Source organism: Suricata suricatta, chromosome 14 (assembly GCF_006229205.1).
Source record: "Suricata suricatta isolate VVHF042 chromosome 14, meerkat_22Aug2017_6uvM2_HiC, whole genome shotgun sequence".
Lineage (NCBI taxonomy): Eukaryota > Metazoa > Chordata > Mammalia > Carnivora > Herpestidae > Suricata > Suricata suricatta.
This window is the reverse complement of record NC_043713.1, coordinates 80,988,787-81,009,108: the sequence shown is the minus strand read 5'-3', so window position 1 is coordinate 81,009,108 and position 20,322 is coordinate 80,988,787. Positions and strand designations below refer to the sequence as shown.

The 20,322-nt window shown below is 53.1% G+C and overlaps 1 protein-coding gene across 5 annotated transcripts in view; it reads right to left on the bottom strand.

Moving 5' to 3' along the window:
* The window catches only part of PHETA1 (PH domain containing endocytic trafficking adaptor 1), a 6,819-nt gene extending 2,113 nt beyond the window's left edge, over positions 1-4,706 (bottom strand). Inside the window, exons 1-4 of one of the 5 annotated variants that reach the window (XM_029922725.1) lie at positions 4,530-4,706; positions 2,999-3,082; positions 2,094-2,237; positions 1-1,225 (exon numbers count right to left, since the gene is read on the bottom strand). The exon at positions 1-1,225 is cut by the window's left edge and continues 2,113 nt beyond it. In XM_029922725.1, the coding sequence (XP_029778585.1) occupies positions 1-396 (396 nt within the window). In that variant the 5' untranslated portion in view covers positions 397-1,225; positions 2,094-2,237; positions 2,999-3,082; positions 4,530-4,706. Of the gene's footprint in view, positions 1,226-2,093; positions 2,238-2,998; positions 3,083-4,391; positions 4,482-4,529 lie in introns of those variants that run through there. The other 4 variants (XM_029922726.1, XM_029922728.1, XM_029922727.1 and 1 more) reach the window with 4 other exon arrangements.
* Between the last annotated feature and the right edge of the window lie 15,616 nt (positions 4,707-20,322).

The window sequence follows — 20,322 nt, the reverse complement described above, 5'->3', positions numbered from 1 at the left end:
AGCCCGCATGGCCGCCAGCTGCTGCTCCAGCTCGCGCACCACGAGGCGCAGGTAGTCGAAGCTGGCCCGCGACAGCGCCTTCACCCAGCCCTCCATGGCGGCCTGGCTCTCGGCGGCCAGCACGTAGGTGCGGGCCCGGGCGCCCGCGAAGCGCACGGCGAAGGCGAACTCCTCGGCGGCCTCCACCAGCTCCACGGTGCAGCCCTCCAGGATGATGACGCCCACGGGCTCGCGGCTGGCCGCGTCCTCGAAGTAGAAGAGCATGTTGCCGCGCAGCACGAACCAGCGGCGGTGGTAGGCCGCGTGCCGGCCGCCCTTCTTGTACAGGAAGCCCGCGTTGTCCACCGGGGCGTCGCAGGTGGCGTAGAAGGCCAGGCTGCGCTCGTTCAGCTTCATGGCGGCGGGGGGGCGGGGCCTGTCCCCAACCAGCACAGCGGTTACTCACACGGCTGCCTGCCACCCTGGGCCTCCACGCAGGTGAGGACGCTGAGGCCCCGCTCCCTTCCCCCGCCCCAGCTGTCACAGCTCTTAGGGAGCAGAGCCACGGCCCAAACCCTGACTGGCCCCAGAGGCCTCCCCAAAATAATACCGTGATGACTACTGCATGCCATGCATTTTATAGACATTAATTCATTTAATCTCGCAGCAAACCTCAGCTGGCAGGGACTAGTGTCACCCCTGTTTGACCGATGGGGGAACAAAGGACAGAGAGGTTAGTCACTAGCAGAAGGTCACAAAGCAAGGTGGGCGGAACTGAAATTCAAACCTGGCCTCATTTTGGGCCCAGTTGCTTTCATCATCCCCTGAAACCAGACTGGCTGTCTCTCTGTGGTCCCTTTCAGGTCCCAGCTCTGCTTTCATAACTCAGCTTTGACTTGCCTGTCCATGAAATGGGGATATGAACAGAACCTATTATTAAGCACCTACTATGTGCCAGGTACTGTTCCAGGCACTAGGAATAGAGCAGTAACAAGATCAGTGCCCTTGTGTCCTGACGTGCTAGTGGCAGGTGAGGAGGGCAGCCAGTTAACAAGCAGGGAAAATATGCTGCCAGATGGTCTTCAGTGCGGCAGAAAATACAACGCAGGGAAGGGAGCAGGGTTTTAAGGACAAAGGGACTGTTTGATTTTAAGGAGAGTCAGGAGAGTGATGAGAAGGTAACATCTGAGCGGAGATCCGAAGGAGGTGAGGCAGGGAGCCCTAGGGACATACCAGGCTGAGGGAGCTGCAAGTGCAAAGGCCCTGAGGTGAGAACCATAGAAGGCTATGCTTGAGGAACAGCCGGGAGGCTGATGAGGCTGGGGCAGAGTAAGGAAAGGGAGAGGCAGAAAAGACTTATGAAATGATCCAGCTAAAGGGGCCAGAGCTTGGCCCACCCGTTCAGGGAGGGGATGGGGAGAGAAGCCGAGAACTCTAATTCTATACATTTGGCCCAGTGATTTTATCCACCTTCCCTGAAGGAGCACATGGTGTGGGCAGCACTGGCCAGACAGGACTTATTGGAAGGTGGAACGTGGGCCCCCAACATGGCCGTATCTTCCCTTGGGGTTTTCCATGGCCACTTCATTGGGACTTCTGTATAGGACAGTAGCTATATTTTTCAAGAGGCAGAGCATGCAAAGTCCTGGGATTGCAGAAGGTGCTCAATTAATGTTCGTTCCCTGGCCTGGGTGGTGCCTTCAGGGCTTGGAGGAATGAGGTATGGCTGCTCATTCTCCTGGGAGCATCTGGCCATCGTGGGGCCAGGCTGGGCACCCAGAGCAGAGGTGGGCAGTTGCTTCCAACTGAATCCACCTCATCTAACTTGCCTGCTCAGTCAAGGAAGGCTTCCCGGAAGAGGTAGCCAAGCTATGAATGACCTGGCAGCAGGGCCAAGGCCCTGAAGAGGCACTGAAGGCTCAAGGTGTTTAATCCCTGCTCTGCCTACTTGGGTTGATGGACTTCAGACTCAGGATGCCCTTCTCTGAGCCTCAGTTTCCCTCTGCCAAACAGGGCTCATGCATTCTCCCCAACACCCCCAACAACTCCATGTGGACCCTGGCTCCATGTCTCCCCGGAACCACCCGCCCTACAAGCCCCCATCTCCCTCCTACCTCTCAGGCCACTGCTTGCCTCCCTGCCCTCTGCCCAGTCTGGTCTCGGCTTGCTTTTCTCTGGGTTCAAATGTCAGCTCTGTAGTGTTCAGGTTATGTGGCCCCAGGCAAGCGCTAAGCTTCTCTGGGCCTCTGTTTCCACATCTGTAAAATGGGATCATAACAGCACCTGAGGCAGGGCTTGGTGACAATGACATAGTGGCTGTGTAGAAGGCGCGGAGATGGGTCCGGGCACACAGCACACACTCAGCAGGGGCAGCTGTAGACGTTCTTCGCAGCCTTGCCAAATGCTCTCCTCAGCCCTCCCTGTCTCGGCAAACGGCATTAGCTTCTCCCCCCACCTCCACTCTGCACTCATCAGGCCCAGCTGATTCCCCCCTAACCTCTTCCAAATCAGTGGCCTAGTCTCTGACCTCTGCCACCTCCCCTCTCCAGGTCCCTGTTGTCACTTGCCTAGACAGCTGCATCAGCCTCCTCGCCGCTTTCAGGTTTCCACGCTTGCTGCTTCCCTGTGTTCTTCAGGGTAAGAGCCGGATGCCCTCGTCGGCCCCTCCCCTGACCCCGCAGCAAGCCATTCCCCACAGAGGGGTCCTGTGAAGTCCAACCACACCCCTCCTCCACTGTAAACCTTCCCGTGGCATCCTGCTTGTCCTGGGATTAAATTCAGGCCTCCCCATGGCCTCCAGGCTCCCCACCCCTGCCTCCCTCCCCCGCGCTCATTCAGCTCCGGCCACCCTGGCCCCCTTGCTGTTCCTCAGCCTTTGCCCCTCTGTCTGGATGGCCCTTCTCCTAGCTTCACATGGCTGATGTCTCTCATCCTTCAATGTCAGCTTGACCATCACCACCTCGGGGAGGCAGCCCGCGCCCCCACCCCGTCACCCTCCCCTAGGCCAACCTGAAATTACCTGGGTTGTCTTTGCCTGTTCTAGGAGGGCAGGGGTTTTTTTGTCTGAAGTCCAGTGCCTGGCATGTCGTTGGTGCTCAGATACCTGTAGAATGAATCAGACAGTGATCTGAAACCTCTCAACACCCTCATAAGGGATCCATCCCCCAGCCTGCACTCATAGATGTGGAAAATGGAGACAGAGAGGTTAAGTAACTTGCCCAAAAGCACAACGCTGTACCCAGAGTCCTATGCTCTAGGCAACAGGCACAAAGGGGCTGATCTCGGGGTCCCCTCACCCCATTAACAGCCAAGGAAGAGCAGTTTACCTCATGCTCAGCAGCCCTCCTCCCGCTACTGCCCGCATGGGGCCAGCCTGGCCCAAGGTCACAGCCAGCACAGAGCCCAGCTCTGTCTGTGGCCCTGGCCTCCTCCAGCCCAGCTACAAGGGGAGGGCAGGAGGCAGCAGGGGTTCGGGCTCCAGCCTCTGGGAGTGCCTGGCCACGCACTTATCTCCTCACACTCGTGCTGTTTTCCAAGAAGTTCAGAGTCCACTATGGGCACTGCTGTTGATTCAGCAGCCCATGACCAGGCAGGAAGCTGGAGGGAACCTGGCCTCCCTCTGGTTCCAGGGCCAGGCTGTCCCCTCGGCTTAAGACTGTCACTTCACTTTTGCCAGCCTCAGTTTCTTCATCTGCCCCAATGGGCTTTGGAGTGGGTTGAATAGGCTAGAATGAGGAAAACCCACCGGCAAACTATGGGAAAGGCATCAAAAGCACTTCCTCGGTGAGTCGGGTGAGCCTCATTTATAAAAGAATATTAATATCCATCCCTCTGGGAAGGACTGAATAAATCCTGATGAGCCATTCGGCAGAATGTTTAGCAGGTAGTGAATATTCAGGAAAGACACTGTCCAAAAGGCAAATAATTAGCTCAAGGTCTCCAGGGACACAGCTGACCCAGAACCCAGGACTCTGGGGCAACTGAGGCACGGCAGTTTAGGCTTCAATTCAGGTAGCCAGACCACAAGGGCTGAGACTGAATCCAGCTGCCACAAGTGTCCCACAAGAGTGGGCATGGGGGAAGAGGGTGTGGCAGCTACAAGCAGAAAAACATATGTTGAACCCCGAAGAGCGCCTGACCAGCGCTTCCCAGAGCAGGGCCACAGGGACGCCAGGATCCCGGCCCCAGCTCGACGCTGCCCCGCTGGTCCTCCAGGTCTGGCACTGTTCCAAGCTGCCCTCTGCCCCTTTGTGTCAGGTGCGCTCCTTAAAGGGCAGCCAGGGCCCCAGATGAGGTGGTCAGCGGCAGAACGTAGGAGCCAGAGTTCCGCCAACGGCGGAGGACCCTTGTGGCGCGGGGGATCACTGGCCAAGTTCGGCCTGGGCAGCTGGGATCCCTCATGCGTAAATTACCAGTGACGTGGAATCGCAAATGAGCAGCTGTCCAGCAGAGGTCTCCCCAGATGGCCGGGGGACCCCGAGGCCCACGACGGCCTGAGCCTGGTCCCGCGTTCCCTTGTAGCCCCACCCCCTACACCAGGCCGGCCTTACCTCGCCGAGCAGCCTAGGGAGGCGCGGGGCCAGAGGCGGCCCGGCCATGGCCCGCGACCCGCTCGGTGGCGGCGGCGGCGGCGGCGGCGCTTTGTCTCCGGGGCCGCCCAGCCAGCGCAGCCGCGGGAGAGCGCCACTCGGACGGAAGGAGGCGGGGACAGCCGGACTGTCCGCGACCCGCGGGCGCGCCCCTTTAACCCTTCCCAACCCACCCTTGCAGGGGCCGCCCCAGCGTTCGTACCACTCTCAGATTGGCCAGCCCCGACCAGACACGCCTCCCGGGCGCGACACGCCCCCATTGCCCCGCCCCCAAACTACTCTTAAAGGGACCGCGACTAGCTTATGAATCCCCAGTGAGCTATCCCAGGAAAGAGGCCTAGATCCCTAAGATCCCATGCGCCACCAGACGGCAGATTTGCCCGTAAAAAAAACTCTGGGGTTATGTGCAGGACCAGTCTTTGCAGCTGTAGGCCTGGAGTCGGAGCTCCTCCTTGGCTGGCGTTGCTAGGTTTCGTAAATGTGACCCCCCCCCCACTAAATCTGAAACGCATCAATGCTGAAAATTTGTAATTTCTTTTAAAAATCTGAATATAGCACATTTTGGACGTTTCGATAAAGTCAGTAGAGGACTGTATTATATGCACAGGGTGCCTGGCAACCCTACCCCTTGCCCCATTGAAGAGGGAAAGTTTGTTGAGTTGATTGGAAAGGAGCAGATTCAAGTCCCCCTGAGTCATTTAATCACTCTGGACCTTTGAGAAGTCGCTTCACTTCTGTAGGCCTCTGTTTCCTCCTCTGTAAAATAAAGACAGTCATCATATGTAAAGTTCATGGCACACAGTAGGTGCTCTCAACAAACAGGAATTGCTGTTCTTTTTTGTCCCACCCAAAATAATACAGTTCTACCTCCCTGGACATTTGTTTATTTCCTGCTCTTGCTGTCTTCTCCTCACCACCCTCCAGGCTTCAGTCATTGTCCAGTCTTGGCCTGAGGACAGGAGAGGAAACGGGACAGATCATGATCATTTATTTGTTCTACAACCTCTTACTAAAGCACCTACTGGGTGCCAGGCACTGTTCCCAAATTAGTCAACAGAGTTCTGGAAGTGATTTGTGCCTGGAAGACAATCCGCCACGGCAGCGGGGTAGAAAGACCGAGAGTGAGATTTTAGACAAGCTGGTCAGAGAAAGTCTCTCTAAGGAGCAGAGACCTGAGTGAAGTGAGGGGGATGATTGTTCCAGGCAGAGGAGACAGCAAGCACAAAGGCCTGGGATGGAACCTTCCCAAGCGTGTTTGAAGAACAGAGAGCAGGCCAGTGGGGCTGGAATCAAATGAGCAAGCAGAAGAATGGTAGGAAATGAGCTCAGAGAGTATCGGTAAAGCCTGGTTGCTTAGGTAGGGCCTTGTGGACCGTAGGAAAGAGTTTACTTTTATTTTGAGAAGAATCGGGAGCCATGGGAAGGTTTTGCGACCATGAGAGGAACATAGTCTGTCTTAGATTCAATATGGTCCCTGGCCGCTATGAAGAAGATGGACTGCAGGGACCAAGGGTAGAGGCCAGGAGACCAGGGAGGATGCTATCGTAGTGTCTATGCAAGTGATGGTGGTGGCTTAGAGCAAAGCAGAGGCAGCAGAGGTAGAGAGGAGTGGCTGAATTCTGGAGCTTACCTGACAGCGACAGCGCACAGGAGGGTGGAGCCAAAACCCACGGCCTGGCCTGCAGAGAGACAGATGCCTAATGGTATCCGATCGTGGCCCAGCCCCTGAAGACAGCGGCAGCAGATGCTGCCATAATTCTTCAGCCGGTCAGCCGAGCTCAAATTTCCCCAAATGTCGGCACTCACCAGACAAGGAATATGCCAGCCATAAAGGAATTTGTGTCTTGTGGGGAAAATCTCCCAGAGGTCTGTGCGCCTCGGCTCTCAGAGCCCTTCCTGCTACATTTGAGGTTTGGCATGGGTGAAAGAGGCAGAACTCAGAAAGCAAGAGCCCAGTGTTTTTTTTTTTTAATCCTTATTATTTATTTTAATTGTAATTGAGGTGAAAATCACATGACAAAAAATTAACCATTTTATTTTTTCATTTTTAAGTAATCTCTACAACCCAACGTAGGGCTCAAACTCATGACCCCAAGGTCAAGAGTTGCATGCTCCACCGACTGAGTCGGCCAGGCGCCCCCAAAATTAACCATCTTAAAGTAAACATAATATATACCATGGTGACCTGTTGATAATTGGTTTGTATAATTGAAATTTGCTGAGCGAGTAAAACTTAAATGTTATCACAAAAAAACCCCAAAACCACACACACGCCCAATGAAACACATTGATGAACATGTTAACTAAGGTAGAGGAATCCTTTCACAATATTTATACATATCAAAACGTCAGTATGTATGCTTTAAATAGCTTACATTTTACTTGTCAATTATACCTCAACAAAGCTGAAATACATAGAAGAGAAAAGATACCGCTCCCAACTTTAAAAAGTCACCAGCACAAAATAAAATAGACGACCATTCAATGGCAATCAGTACAGTCGTGATGTTGGGTAACCCCCAACACTACCTAGTTCCAGAACACCTGCATCACTGCAGAGCCAAACCCCACACCGTTAGCGGTCACTCCCCTCGCTCCCCTCACCCGGCCTGGCAGCCAGCAGTCTACTTTCTTTCTGGCCCACGGACGCATAGTTGACACACAATGTTATGTCAGCTTCAGGTTACACCACGGTGACTCAACAACTCTGCACTCCGCTCCGTTCGCCGCAAGCGTGACCACCACCTGTCACCGTACAACACTGTTGCTTTTTAAGTTTATTTACTGATTTTGAGAAAGAGCTCATACACGTACACACGCAAGCAGGGAAGGGGCAGAGAGAGAAGGAGAGAGGGGCACCTGGGTGGCTCAGTCAGTCAGGCATTCGACTTCAGCTCAGGTCATGATCTCAAGGTTTGTGGGTTCAAGCCCCATGTCAGGCTCTGTGCTGACAGCTCAGATTCTTCGGGTTCTGTGTCTCCTCTCTCTCTTCCTCCCCTGCTTGCACACTGTCTCTATCAAAACTAATTAAAAACTATTTTTAAAAAGAGAGGGAGAGAGGGAAAGAGTGAATCCCAAGCAGGCTCTGTGCTGACAGAAGAGAGCCCAATGCAAGGCTCAGACTCATAACCCATGAGATCATGACCTGAGCCAAAATCAAGAGTCAGACACTTAACCGACTGAGGTACCAGGTGCCCCCCCTTTTTTTAACCTTTCAACATGATTACATTGACTGTACTCCCTACACTGTCCCCATGACTACTCTTTCCATAACTGGAAGCCTGGACCTTCCACTCCCTTTATGCATTTCGCCCACCTCCGCTCCCTGCCCTCTGGCAACCACCAGTTTGTTTTCTGTATTTATGGGTCTGTCTGCGGGGGGAGTTTGTTGTTGTTTGTTCATTTGTTTTGTTTTATAGATTGCACATATAAATGAAATCGTATGTTATTCATCTTTCTCTGACTTATTTCATTAGCCCCGTACTCTCTATATCCTTCCATGTTGTTGCAAATGGCAAGATTTCATCCTTTTTTTTGGCTGAGTAATATTCCACTGTGTCTGTACACCACATCTTCTTGGTCTGTTCATCTATGGATGGACTTGGGTTGCGTCCATATCTTTGCTATTCTAAATAATGCTACAGTGAACCCAGGGCTGCATATGTCTTTTCAAGTGAGTGTTTTCACTAACTTTGGGTAAATACCCCGCAGTGGGACTCCCAGACCATTGGTGAGGAACCTCCACGCTGTTTTCCACAGTGGCCGCACCGATTTGCGTCCCACCAGCGCTGTCCCAGGCTTCCTTTTCCTCCACATCCGCCACCGACGCTTGTTATTTCTTGTTTTTTTGGTTTTTTGGGGGGTTTTCTTCTTTGTTTTTTTAATCTTTATTTATTTTTGAGAGAGAGAGAGTGCAAGAGGGGGAGCAACAGAGAGAGGAGACACAGGATCCGAAGCCGGCTCCAGGCTCTGAGCTGTCAGCACGGAGCCCAACTCAGGGTTTGAACTCACAGTCCACAGTTCATGACCTGAGCTAAATCCGGACGCCAGCTGACTGCGCCGTCCCGGTACCCCCCCCTTTTTTTTTATTCTAGCCATTCTAATAGGCGTACGGTGATACCTCCTTGTGTTTCAGTTTGCATTTCCCTGATGGTGGGTGATGTTGAGCATTTTTTCCTGGGTCTGTTGCCTGTCTGTATGTCTTCTCTGGAAAAATGTCCAGTCAGATCCTCTGCTCATTTTAATCAGATTATTTGGTTTTGGGTGTTGAGCAGTAGGAGTTCTTTATAAATTTTGGATATTAACCCTTTATTGGATATATCATTTGCAGATATCTTCTCCCATTCCGTAAGTTGCCTCTACTTCCTGTCATTATGGATTTGTCTCTTCGGGGTGTTTCATATAAAAGAATCCCAATGCATGGCCCTCGGTGCTGGGCCTCCTTCACTTAGGGTAGTGTTCTCGGGACTCATCCACGTTACAGCGTTTATCAGTGCTTTGTCTATGGCTAGTTCGGATTCCACTGCATGGAAATGCTGCACTTTGTTTATTTTTTCAGCCATTGAGAGGCAGTCTGTTTTTTCCACCTTCAGCCACAGTGAACAGCTGAGCATCTCTGCAGCTGGGCACCAGGGAAGACTGGCGAAGGGGCGGTGAATCAGAAGGCCTAGAAAGGGGAATTTGAGAACCAGAACTGGGTCATGGCTGCCATTACCAATCCTGATGATTTTACCTCCCAACCGTGTCTGAATCTGTCACTTCTCCATCTCTGCCACCACTTCCCCATCCTGGGCCACCATCAGCTCTCACCAGGACAACTGCCTTTTGTCCAGTCCCTCGTCTACCCCTCCAGCCCCTGAACCTGCTGAATTCATTTTCCACTGAGGGAATCCTAGCAAAACTTAAGGCAAACCAAGACATGGACTCTTTTGCTCAAAGCCTTCCTGAGGCCCGAGGCCTCAGAAGCAAGTCCACCACCTTCCTGTGAGTGGCAAGGCCCTGCTTGTCCTAGTCTCTGCCCACCCCTCCCCCAGCCTTTAGATGCGTGCTTTCCTCTCCCCACTCCCTTGGCTTCAGCCACCTGGCTGCCCTCTGCTCCCACAATGCACCATGCCCTGGGCCTCTGCACACGTGGCTTGTGTCCAGGCCCCTCTTTCACATCCTCACTCAGCCGTTGCCTCTTCCAGGCGTGTGACACCCTCCCCCCCACTGAGCCCAGTGCCTTTGTTTCCTCCAGTCATTCTTCCCAGCATTCATCGAGCATGACTGTGGCCCAGGCACAAGGCGTACAGGTTAAAAAGACAGACAAGGGGCGCCTGGGTGGTTTGGTTGGTTAAGCATCCAACTCTTGATTTAAGCTCAGGTCATGATCTCACAGTTCGTGAGATCAAGCGCCGCATCAAGCTCTGTACTGACAGCTTGGAGCCTGCTTGCGAATCTCTCTCTCCCTCTCTCTCTCTCACAATAAATAAAAATAAGCCTTAAAACTTTAAATTTAAATTAATTTAAATAAAAAGACAAGTTCATGTAAGTTCATAGCAGCAATATTCCCAATAACCAAAAGATGGCAATCCAAGTGTCCATCAGTGGGTGAATGGATAGGGCACCTGGGTGGCTCAGTCGGTTAAGTATCTGACTTCAGTTCAGGTCATGATCTCATGGTTCATGAGTTTGAGCCCCTCACTGGGCTCTCTGCTGTCAATGCAGAGCCTGCTCAGATCCTCTGTCCCTCCTTCTCTCTGTACCTACCCTGCTCACATGCACTCTCTCTATATATATAAAATAAATAAACATTAATGGGGCACCTGGGTGGTTCAGTTGGTTAAACATCTGACTTCAGCTCAGGTCATGATCTCACATTTCATGAATTCGAGCCCTGCATCGGGCTCTGTGCTGACAGCTCAGAGCCTGGAGCCTACCTCAGATTCTGTGTCTCCCTCTCTCTGCCCCTCCTCTGCTTATGCTCGCTCTCTCGCTCTCTCTCGCTCTCTCTCAAAAATAAAAACATTTTTTAAAAATTTAAAAATAAACAAAAATGGATGATGGATAAATAAATTATGGTACATCCACAAAATGGAATATTACTCAGCCCTACAAAGGAATGGAGTTCTGGGTCATCTGGCTGGCTCAGTTGGTGAAACACACAACCCTTGATATTGGGGTTTTAAGTTAGAACCCCATGTTGGGTGTAGAGATTACTTAAAATATTTAAAAAAATTTTTTTTACCATTTTTTTATTTTTGAGAGACAGATCATGAGCAGGGGAGGGGTTGAGAGAGATGGACACACAGAATCAGAAACAGGCTCCAGGCTCTGAGCTGTCAGCACAGAGCCCGATGAGGGCTCGAACCCACAAACCATGAGATCATGACCTGAGCTGAAGTCGGATGCTCAACCAACTGAGCCACCCAGGTGCTCCTTAAAATGTTTTTAAAATAAATAAAATGGTCAATTTTATGCCATATGAATTTCACTTCAATAAATTGTTTAAAAAAAAAAAAGATAGACAGATGCTCTAGGCTTCCCTTCCAGAGAAGGGGAGGAAAATGAAGCAACATTCATATGGTACATTAGATGAAGTTAGGAGTCAAGGAAAAAAATAAAGCAAGGGCAGAACATAGGAACTGTGAATGACAATGAAGTCACCATTTTAGCTTGGAGGAGAGCTCCCAGAGAAAGTGCTTTTCAGTAAAAACCTGAAGAAAATAAGTCATAAGCTATGCAGATATCCAGAGGGAAAAGCATTGCTGGCAGAGGGAATAGCAAATACAAAGGCTCAGAGGCAAGAAACATCAAGATGTCCAGTATGGCTGGAGAAGAAACAGCAAGGAGACAGGGGAGATGAGATCAGGAGGCCCATGGGTTTTTCTCAGAAGCCTAGGAGATGAGGAAGAACTCATAAGGAGGCAAGGGGGCATACAAGGTAGGAAAAACCCTGGGAGAAACCAACTGCAGGCACTGTACTTGGGTGTGATGACTCTGCCTCACGTGTGACACTACACCCACCTCCATTAGAAGGTGAGTATATGATGGCAGGGAGTTCTGTCTGCTTTGCCCGCAGCTGCGTCCCCACAGCCTGGCACAGTGCTGGGCACATGGTAGGTGGTAGGTGACTCAGGGCCTGAGCCAGTCCTCCTGTGAAGGTGCCCACAGGACCTGCCATCTTGCGTCCAGATCTCGCCTCCCCCCACCCCACCCCATGGTCGGCTCAGCCACCAGCAGGGAAGACGGTGCCCCAAGCTGGGGTCTGAGGCCGAGTTTCCTTCCACAGTGGCTGCCCCACCCCGACAGTGGGCAGGACCAGCCAGCCCCAAGAAGGAACTGAAATCGTCCTCCACCGCAGCTCGCTGGCCTGGCACACCGCACACCCGGAGGCACATGGGGGAAGAGGAGGGGCAGGAAGGGCCGCAGTCCGCTACCAAGGGCGCCTCCTCTGGTGTCTGTGCAGCCCCAGCCCGACGCAGGGTCCTGGGTGTGAGCGAGTGTTGCTGAGGGCGCAGACCCCTGGACGGTCTTGCCAGCTCCCTCCTCAGCGTTCCCAACTCCTCTGCTCGTCCCCTCCCTCTTTTATGGGCCTCTCTTCACCCCTCCCCAAATCCTCTCCTGGCCACTGGCCCCCCCTGATTCCTGAATCTTTCTCCCAAGGATTTAAACCTCCTCTGACTTCCACCTGCTCCTTAGTTAGTTAGTTAGCTAGTTAGTTAGTTAAAAGTGGGCTAAAAATAAAATAGTAGCCTCCACACCCAACTTGGGGCGTGAACTTGTGACCCTCAGAACAGACTACTGTGTCTGTGCTGTTCCCCATTGTATCCCCAGTGCCTGGAACAGGGTCTGGCACGTAGTAGGGGCTCGAGAGACCTCAGCTCGGCGGGCAGAGTGTGTTCCTGCCCCCGAGGTGCCCCAGCTTCTCGCAGCCTTCCCGACTCCTGGGACTCCACACTTGGAACCCCAGGACCTTGTCTGTGTCTCCCATTTCAGGCTGGAGAGGCCCATGAGGAGCCTTTGTGGGGTGTGGCTCCTGGGAGGACCCACCGCTCTTCTGTGGCAGGAGTCCCTCAGTTGCTGAGTGGCTAAAAGCTGCGCACAAACAGGCTTCGGCCAAAGACAGGACTGACTGACCCACGGGGGTAAGAAGTCTGGGAGCAACTGCTTGTCAGGTATGGCTGGATCTAGGTATAGACATTATTGTCAGGACTCTCGTTTCTCTGCCTTTGCGTTCTGCTTTGCACTGAGTATATTCGTTCCGAGACAAGACTGCTCTCCAGAGGCTCAGAGCCCGTGTCCCCCCCCCCCCCCCCCCGGCTCTACAATTTTAGCGTGGTGTAAGATGTCTTCTTATCCGACTGTTCTGCCTGAGCCCGGAATTGATTCTCCCTGGCCCTTTGGGTTCACCCGGCCATCCCTGAGCCAGTCACTGGAGCAGGGACAGGAAGGTAAGCCCTGGGGGACATCCCCACTGAGGCTGCATGGCAAATTAGGTGCTGCCACCTGACGGCTTCTACTCGTGGGCAACCATCTCAAAGCTGCAGAGAGCCCCCCGCTAGGGACCCAGCTGTGCTCTGGACACCCCTCCACCCTTAGCTTCCTACTTCTGCTTCTTCTCAGAGTGCTGCTGAATACTTCCCTCTCTCCTCTCTGCTCCTCTCTCCTTGGCCGTGTGGCTCCTGCTGCCTCAGAGAGGTGAAGTAACTTGCCCAAGGTCACACAGCCAGCACATGTGGCAGAGTCCAGAGGTGAACCCAGGCAGCTGACCCCAGAGTCCTGCTCCTGGCCCAGGAGTAAGCCATGGGCAAAGTGCTCCCCTAGCCCAGCCCCGGAGAGCCCCCAAAGGACAGCCTGTGCCCTCGAGTTCGTGCCTGCCCGGTGGCTCCATTCCCTCCCTCCCATTAGCCACTTTCCACCCCTCTCGGTGCGTCTCCAGGTGTCACTCTGCAGAAGGGACCTGACTGCCTGTGGCCATGTGTGAGCAGGAGCTCCTGCTAGACAGCCTTTCTTCCATGGCTCCTTGGGCTCACCCTGAAGCCATGCTCTGTCACCTGATGCTGGCGAGGCCACATGGCCACAAGCATGGTCACTGGGGTCTCAGCCATCCTGGCTGACCTGCAGGTGACGAGTAGCCGACACTCATGTCATATCCTCTGTGGGACACCCCCAGCCTCTGCCACGTTGGGGTGCGGGGACCAACTTCTCAGCCTCCAGGAGCCCACTGGGGGCTAAGACCTGCCTGGGGTGGGGGGCGGGGGAGCGGAGACTAGATGATTAGAAAAGACGCCCTCCAAACGCTCACTCCTGTAACAGTTCCCTTTTTTTTTTTTTTACATAAAAAAAAAATTGAAAGGTGCCCGGGTGGCTCAGTCAATTAAGTGGCTGACTTTGGCTCAGGTCTTGATGTAGAGGTCCGTAGGTTCGAGCCCCTTGTCAGGCTCTGCACGGACAGCTCATAGCCTGGAGCCTGCTTTGGATTCTGTGCCCCCTCCCTCCCTGCCCCTCCCCCCTTTCAAAAATGAATAAACATGAAAACAAATTGAGGTGAAATTCACATAACATAAAATCAATCATTTAAAAGTACAATTTGGTGGCATTTAGCACATTCACGATGTACAACCACCAGAGCTATCTAGTTCCAAAAGAGTTTCATCCCCAGAAATGAGACCCTATACTTATCAGCAGTCACTCCCATTCTGCCCTCCCCTGACCTGTAGCAAACACCCGATCTGTTTTCTGTCTCTGTTTTCACATAAGTGGAACTTACAATATGTGACCGTCTGTGTCTGGTTTCCTTCACTCAGCACATTGTTTTTGTTGTTGTTTTGTTTGTGTGAAGCACTCTCTCTACACTCAACATGGGGCTCAAATTCACGACTTTGAGGTCAAGAGCTGTATGCTGTCTGGACTGAGCCAGCCAGGCGCCCCTCACGCAGCATATTGAGAGTCATCCATGGTGTATGGAATGTCAGTGCTTCCTTTTTATGGCTGAAGATAGATCACACTCTTTGTCCATTCATCCACTGACGGGCATGTGGGTTGTTTCTACAACTCGCCTCCTGCAGAGAGCGCGGCTGTGAGCATTCATACACGTGCGTGTCTGCGTCCCCGCCATCGATTCTTTAGGGTCTGTGCCCCAACCAACGTTTTGCCGCCTCTTTCAGTGGAGTCAGGCGAGGGTGGCATCAAGCTGTTCTGAGTCGCCTGCTCAGGGGTGTAAAGGAAGGACTTGCGAATGAGTTTAGCTCATAACAGCATCGCTGATTTAGTGTCCTGTGCTATGTGCTGTATGCACAAAGTCACATTTAATCTCCACAAATACTTTGTGACATAGGTACTGTCCTATCCCCATTTTGCAGATGAAGAAACTGAGACGTAGAGAGGTGAAACCGGCACGAAGGGGACAGAACCGAGGCTCCCATAACAACTGTGTGCTTTGGATGGGTGGACCATCCATCCATGACGGTTTAAGACCCTACTTTTCGTTTGGTCTCAACACATCATTTTGAAGCACCTAACGTGTGCCAGGTTTGTGCTGCACGCCAGAGGTTCAAAGATGAGCAAAACATCAGCCTCACCCTCTGAGAGCTCAGAGTCTGGGGGACGTGCACACCGGTAAATGAGTAATTGCACCATAAGGGACCAGCCCCCTCTCCCTCAGAGGCTTGACTCAGAAGACTCCGATGTAGGCCAGAAGGGGCAACATCCCCAGGGACCAGGAATAGACACATTTCAGGTGGTTTTGAAGGATGTGTAGGAGTTTGCCAAGCAGAGGAAAGGGAAAGGGAATGCCATGCAGTAAGACTAGCGTGGGCAAAGTTCTGGAAACACTGAAGCAAAGGACAGAAAGAAGTATGGTGTGGCTACAGTGTGGCCAGAGCGGAGGCGTCAGTATATTGTGGAGAGAGGAGATCGCTGAGGATGAGTCTGTGGCAGGACGTGACATGTCAGGCTGCGGCTGCTGAATTTTACTCCAAAGGGAATAGGAGCCTGGGAGGGTTTAGAGCAGGGGAAGGACATGGCGCCTAATCAAGTGTGTGCCTTGGAAATTCATAACAGCAGCGGCGGCAGCAACAACACGTTTATTGAGCACTTACCACGTGGCAGGGACTTTTACATGAATCATTTTAACTTCATTTCCACTACAATCCTATGAAGTGGGTTCCTCCCTTATCCACGTTTTACAGATGAGAAAACTGAGGCTCAGAGAGCCCAAATTGCTCTCCCAGGGTGACCCTGCACTAAAGGAAGAAGCCAGCCATGAAACCATGTCCCCAATCCGTGTTCTCGACCTTGGTGGCCATTTAACAGCGAATCGGAGGCATCAAACTCCCGTCCCGGTAAGTTTCCAGGAAGGCTTGGCCGGAACCCAGGAGGAGGGGCCCAGGTCTGGGCCTGCTGGCTTGGGGTCCCCAAGGCTGCTCAGGAAGCCGCTCCCCAGCCCGCCACCACCCCAAGGCGGCCACCGGGCGGCGCCAGAGCCCCGGGCACGTCGGCCGCCACGGCTGAGCCCGCAGCCCCAGAAAGCGCCGAGCTCGCGCCCGGAAGCTCGCGTGCCCCACGCTGGTCCTCGGGCCGGGGTGGGGACCGCGGGAGTAACTAGATTGTGCATCCTCTGCAGAGCCATTAGGGCCTTTAATTACCAGGACTGGAAGTGAATAATTATCTGCGGGGCCTCAGGCCTCTGAGTCACTTCCCCTCCGAAGCCAGATTCCCTGGGAGGAAGAGAGGACGACTCACAGCTCCCCAGGCCCGGCCAGGCTGGGCTCCTCCGGGTAGGCGCGGGGCGCGGGGCCGCCGCTGACGACTCTGGCCAAGGTCCGAAATCTGGAGCCTAAGTGCAAATGCCTGCGGGGCCACTTACCAGCCTTGTGACTTGCACAGGCCACTTCACTGCCCTCTTGCCTCAGTTTCCTCCTCTGTCAAAAAGAACAACATTCTTTCCTTTATATGCAGCTGTTGGGAAGATTAAATTGCGAACCCATGGAAATCCCTCAAAACAGTGCCCAGCACAGGATGCCCTAATAATGACGTATTCTGCTAGGATTATCAGTATCATCATTCCTCAGGTTGAGCCGGGTTCTGAGATCAGGTAGGCCTTGAGTGCAGACCACCTGCTTTGGTCACTTTGTTTGTGACTTTGGGCACAGCATTTCACGGCCTTCTGGCTTAGATTCCTCATCTGAAAAAAAAGAAACGGGGAAATTCTTAACAAACAGCCCACAATGGGGAGGATTGCCTGCAATAGTCTCAGCTTGGCGCACGCTTCCAGAAATGGAGTCCAGATTGTAAAGACCGTTCATCCATCTCATAGGCAAGGATTTGGAGCAATGTGAGAGGCGAAGGCACTGGGAGGGCAGAAAAGGGAACCAAAGCCGAGGGAAGGAAGCAGAGACGCGGGAGGCATCAGGCCCCTGCATCACCCTTGCCCAGGGATCCCGCCGGAGAGTTTTGACTGCCCCGGCGGAAAGAAGGGCCCAGGGACATAATCCTTTTCTGGCCAAGGAGGCCCTCTCCCGAGTCCCCCAGCCTCAGTTGGGTCCTAATGGGTGGAGAAAGGGTCGGCTGGGCACGCCCAAAGCAATCTTGAGTTCTGTATTAGTTTACTGTTGCTACGTAATGAGTTACTACCGAGTAGTGGCCTGAAATGGCAAACATATTATTTCACACAATTTCAGAAACTTAGGGGCAGCTTCGTAGGTGCTTCTGGCCCAGGGTCTGTAATGAGGCTGTAGTCCAAGCATGGGCTGGGCTTCCCCTCATCTGGAGGCTTGACCAGGACTGGAGGAGCCACTTCCAAGAGGGCACATGCACATGGGTGCTGGCGGGAGGCCCTTGTTCCTTGCCGCGTGGGCCTCTCAGAAAGCTGCTTGAGTGTCCTCATGACATTGTGGAGGAGAAAGAAGCAGGGCCAGAGACGGAGAGTGACGGCGGCAGGGAGGGTCTGTGTTAGGTCTGGTGGTCAGGGAACCCTGGGGAGTGAACGAAGGGAGGGAAGGAAAGGGGAGATCCGGTGGAAGGATATTCTGGGCAGAGGGAATAGCCAGTGCAAAGGCTCTGAGGAACAGTGAGGAGCCCAGAGTGTTCAGTTCTCATCTGCTAATCAACCATCCGCATGCAGAGCATTCACTGGTTGCACCTACAAGGGATTAACTGTCCCACACAATCTTCCTTCCCTTATTTATTTATTATGCCCATTTTACAGACTGGGGGCACTGAGGCTCAGGAAATGGAAGTCTCTTGCTAGAGGTCGCACAGCAGTGCTGGGATGAAAGCCCAGGCCTGGGAAACTCCAGCACCAGCTGTCTTATCCACTGGGGGAGAGGAGGGTGGGACTTAAACCTTTAGTCCATTGCATTCTGCCCCTGGTCACCCCAAATTCACATCCTTCATGCACGCAAAATGCACTCATTCCATCCCAATAGCCCCCCAAGTCTTAACTCATTCTAGCATCAATTCGGGGATCTAAAATCCAAAGTTTCAGCTAAATCAGTTATGAGTGAGACTCAAATTCACCTCTAGCTGTGAAATCAAATGTGTTCCCCAAATACTATGGTGCAACTGGCACTCCTTCCGGTTCCGGGAGGGAGGAACGCCAAGGAAAGGCAACACAACTCCCCAGGAAGTCTAGAGTCTTAAGGCCCCAGAATCATCCATTTTGGCTGTGCAGGGACACTAAGGCTGTGGTCCCTCCTTCCAGACCCGCTGGGCCGGGGGTCCGGCCTTCTTGACACACAGAGGTGGCGCTCCAGTCCCCAGAGTTGCTGCTCTAGGCCCTCCAGGGCTGGAATGGCTGGAATCGGACACAGGTGGCCCTGCCAGCCTGGAGTGGCGATGGCGTCCTGCTCTGTCACTGCCGGCCATGGACTTGGCGGGGGCTCGCTGCTGTGGCCGCGAGCTCGAGGTGGCCCTCTGCCTGGGTTGTGTGTGGGCAGCTCTTCCGAAATCTGGCTGGAGGCAGCCCCACGCCCACCTATGCCGGGCACAGCGCCCACTGCTGGACGCCTTCTGGAGCTACAGCTGGGGCTGCGGAGGGTGGGGGTGGGGTGGGGGAACCCCCGAGGCGGTGGCCCCTCCCTTGAAATCCTCCTGCTACCCAAGCCCTTGATGGCCTCCAAAAGGTCTCTGGGGTCATTCTTCCAAAGTCTTAGACAGGTGCCCTCTGCAGCTCTCTTTTCTTCTAGGTCTCAGGCAGAATCACCCTTAATGGTCTATTCGGGCACCCCCAGCCTCTCCCAGCCTCTCCCCACATCACCCAGGGCCCACGCTGCTTCTCCACTTACAGGTGGTCATCAAAGTGGCCTCCACTTCTCAGGACCCATTTTGTGTCTTAGTCCATCCAGATTGCTGGAACATCATAAAATAGGCTGGGTGGCTTCTAAGCAATGGAAATGTATTTCTTACAGTTCTGGATGCTGAAAAGCCCAAGAACAAGGCCCTGGCAGATTCAGGGTCTGGTGAAAGCCCGCTTTCTGGCTCATGGATGGTGCCTTCTGGCTGTAACCTCTCCTGAGGGCAGAATCAGAGAGGGATCCCTTTGGGGTCTGTTATAATCCCAAACGTGAAGGCTCTGCACTCATGACCCAGTCACCTCACACAGGCCCCACCTCTTAACATCATCACCTCCGGGGTTAGGATTTCAACATGAGCTTTGAAGGGATAGAAACACTCAGTCCATTGCACCAGCCATGGCCCAGTGAGGGAGCAGACCAGGCGCCCAGGCCTCATCCCCACCTGGGGCCCACACTTTGTTCCCAGCAGGAGGACAGATCTGCAGATGCACATTTTACAGATGTGGACACCAAGGCCTCTGCTCACTAGCCAGGAGCTTAGACAACAGTCTGTACTCTCAAGCTCAGTGTCCTCATCTGTAAAATGGGTGTAAGGGTCTAATGTCTGCATAGCTGATCACTGTGGCCACCACTCTTCACAATCACTCCTTGAGGGACGTACAGCCCACACCCAATTACAATCAACACTCCACTGCACACGTTATACGCAAGTGCTGTCCAAACTCCCAAGCCCTTACCCTAAGTTTTCTCATCAAATTCTCCCCCACAACCCAATGAAGTTAGCCCTCTGACTGTCTCCATTCTACAGATGAAGAAACTGAGGCCTAGAAGGTCCAAGAGATCACCCAATTAAGAGGGTGCAGAACACAGAATTCTAAACCTGTCTGGGTGAGCTCAGAGCCCTCATTCTTTCTTTTATGTTTATTTTTGGGATAGAGTGAGACAGAGCATGAGCAGGGAAGGGGTAGAAGGAGAGACACACACAGAATCCGAAGCAGACTCCAGGCTCTGAGCCCGCAGCACGGGGCTCGACACGGGGCTCGAACCCGTGAGATCATGAGCTGAGCCGAAGTCAGACACTCGACCGACTGAGCCACCCAGGTGCCCCAGAGCCTTCATTCTTAATTAGGGGTCTCCTTAGTCAACAGTGTTCTATCTTTGAAGTAGGGAAATTCTTTTTTGTTAATGTTACTTATTTTTTTAATGTTTTTTTTTTAATTTATTTTTGAGAGACAGAGATAGGCAGCATGAGCAGGGGAGGCTCAGAGAGAGAGGGAGACAGAATCCGAAGCAGGCTCCAGGCTCTGAGCTAGCCATCAGCACAGAGCCTGACACGGGGCTCGAACCCACAGGGCTTGAACCCACGAACCAAACCGTGAGATCATGACCTGAGCTGAAGTCACCAGGTGCCCCAGTGTTATTTATTTTGAGGGGGGGAGGGGGGAGGGAGAGAGAGAGAGAGAGAGAGAGGGGGGGAG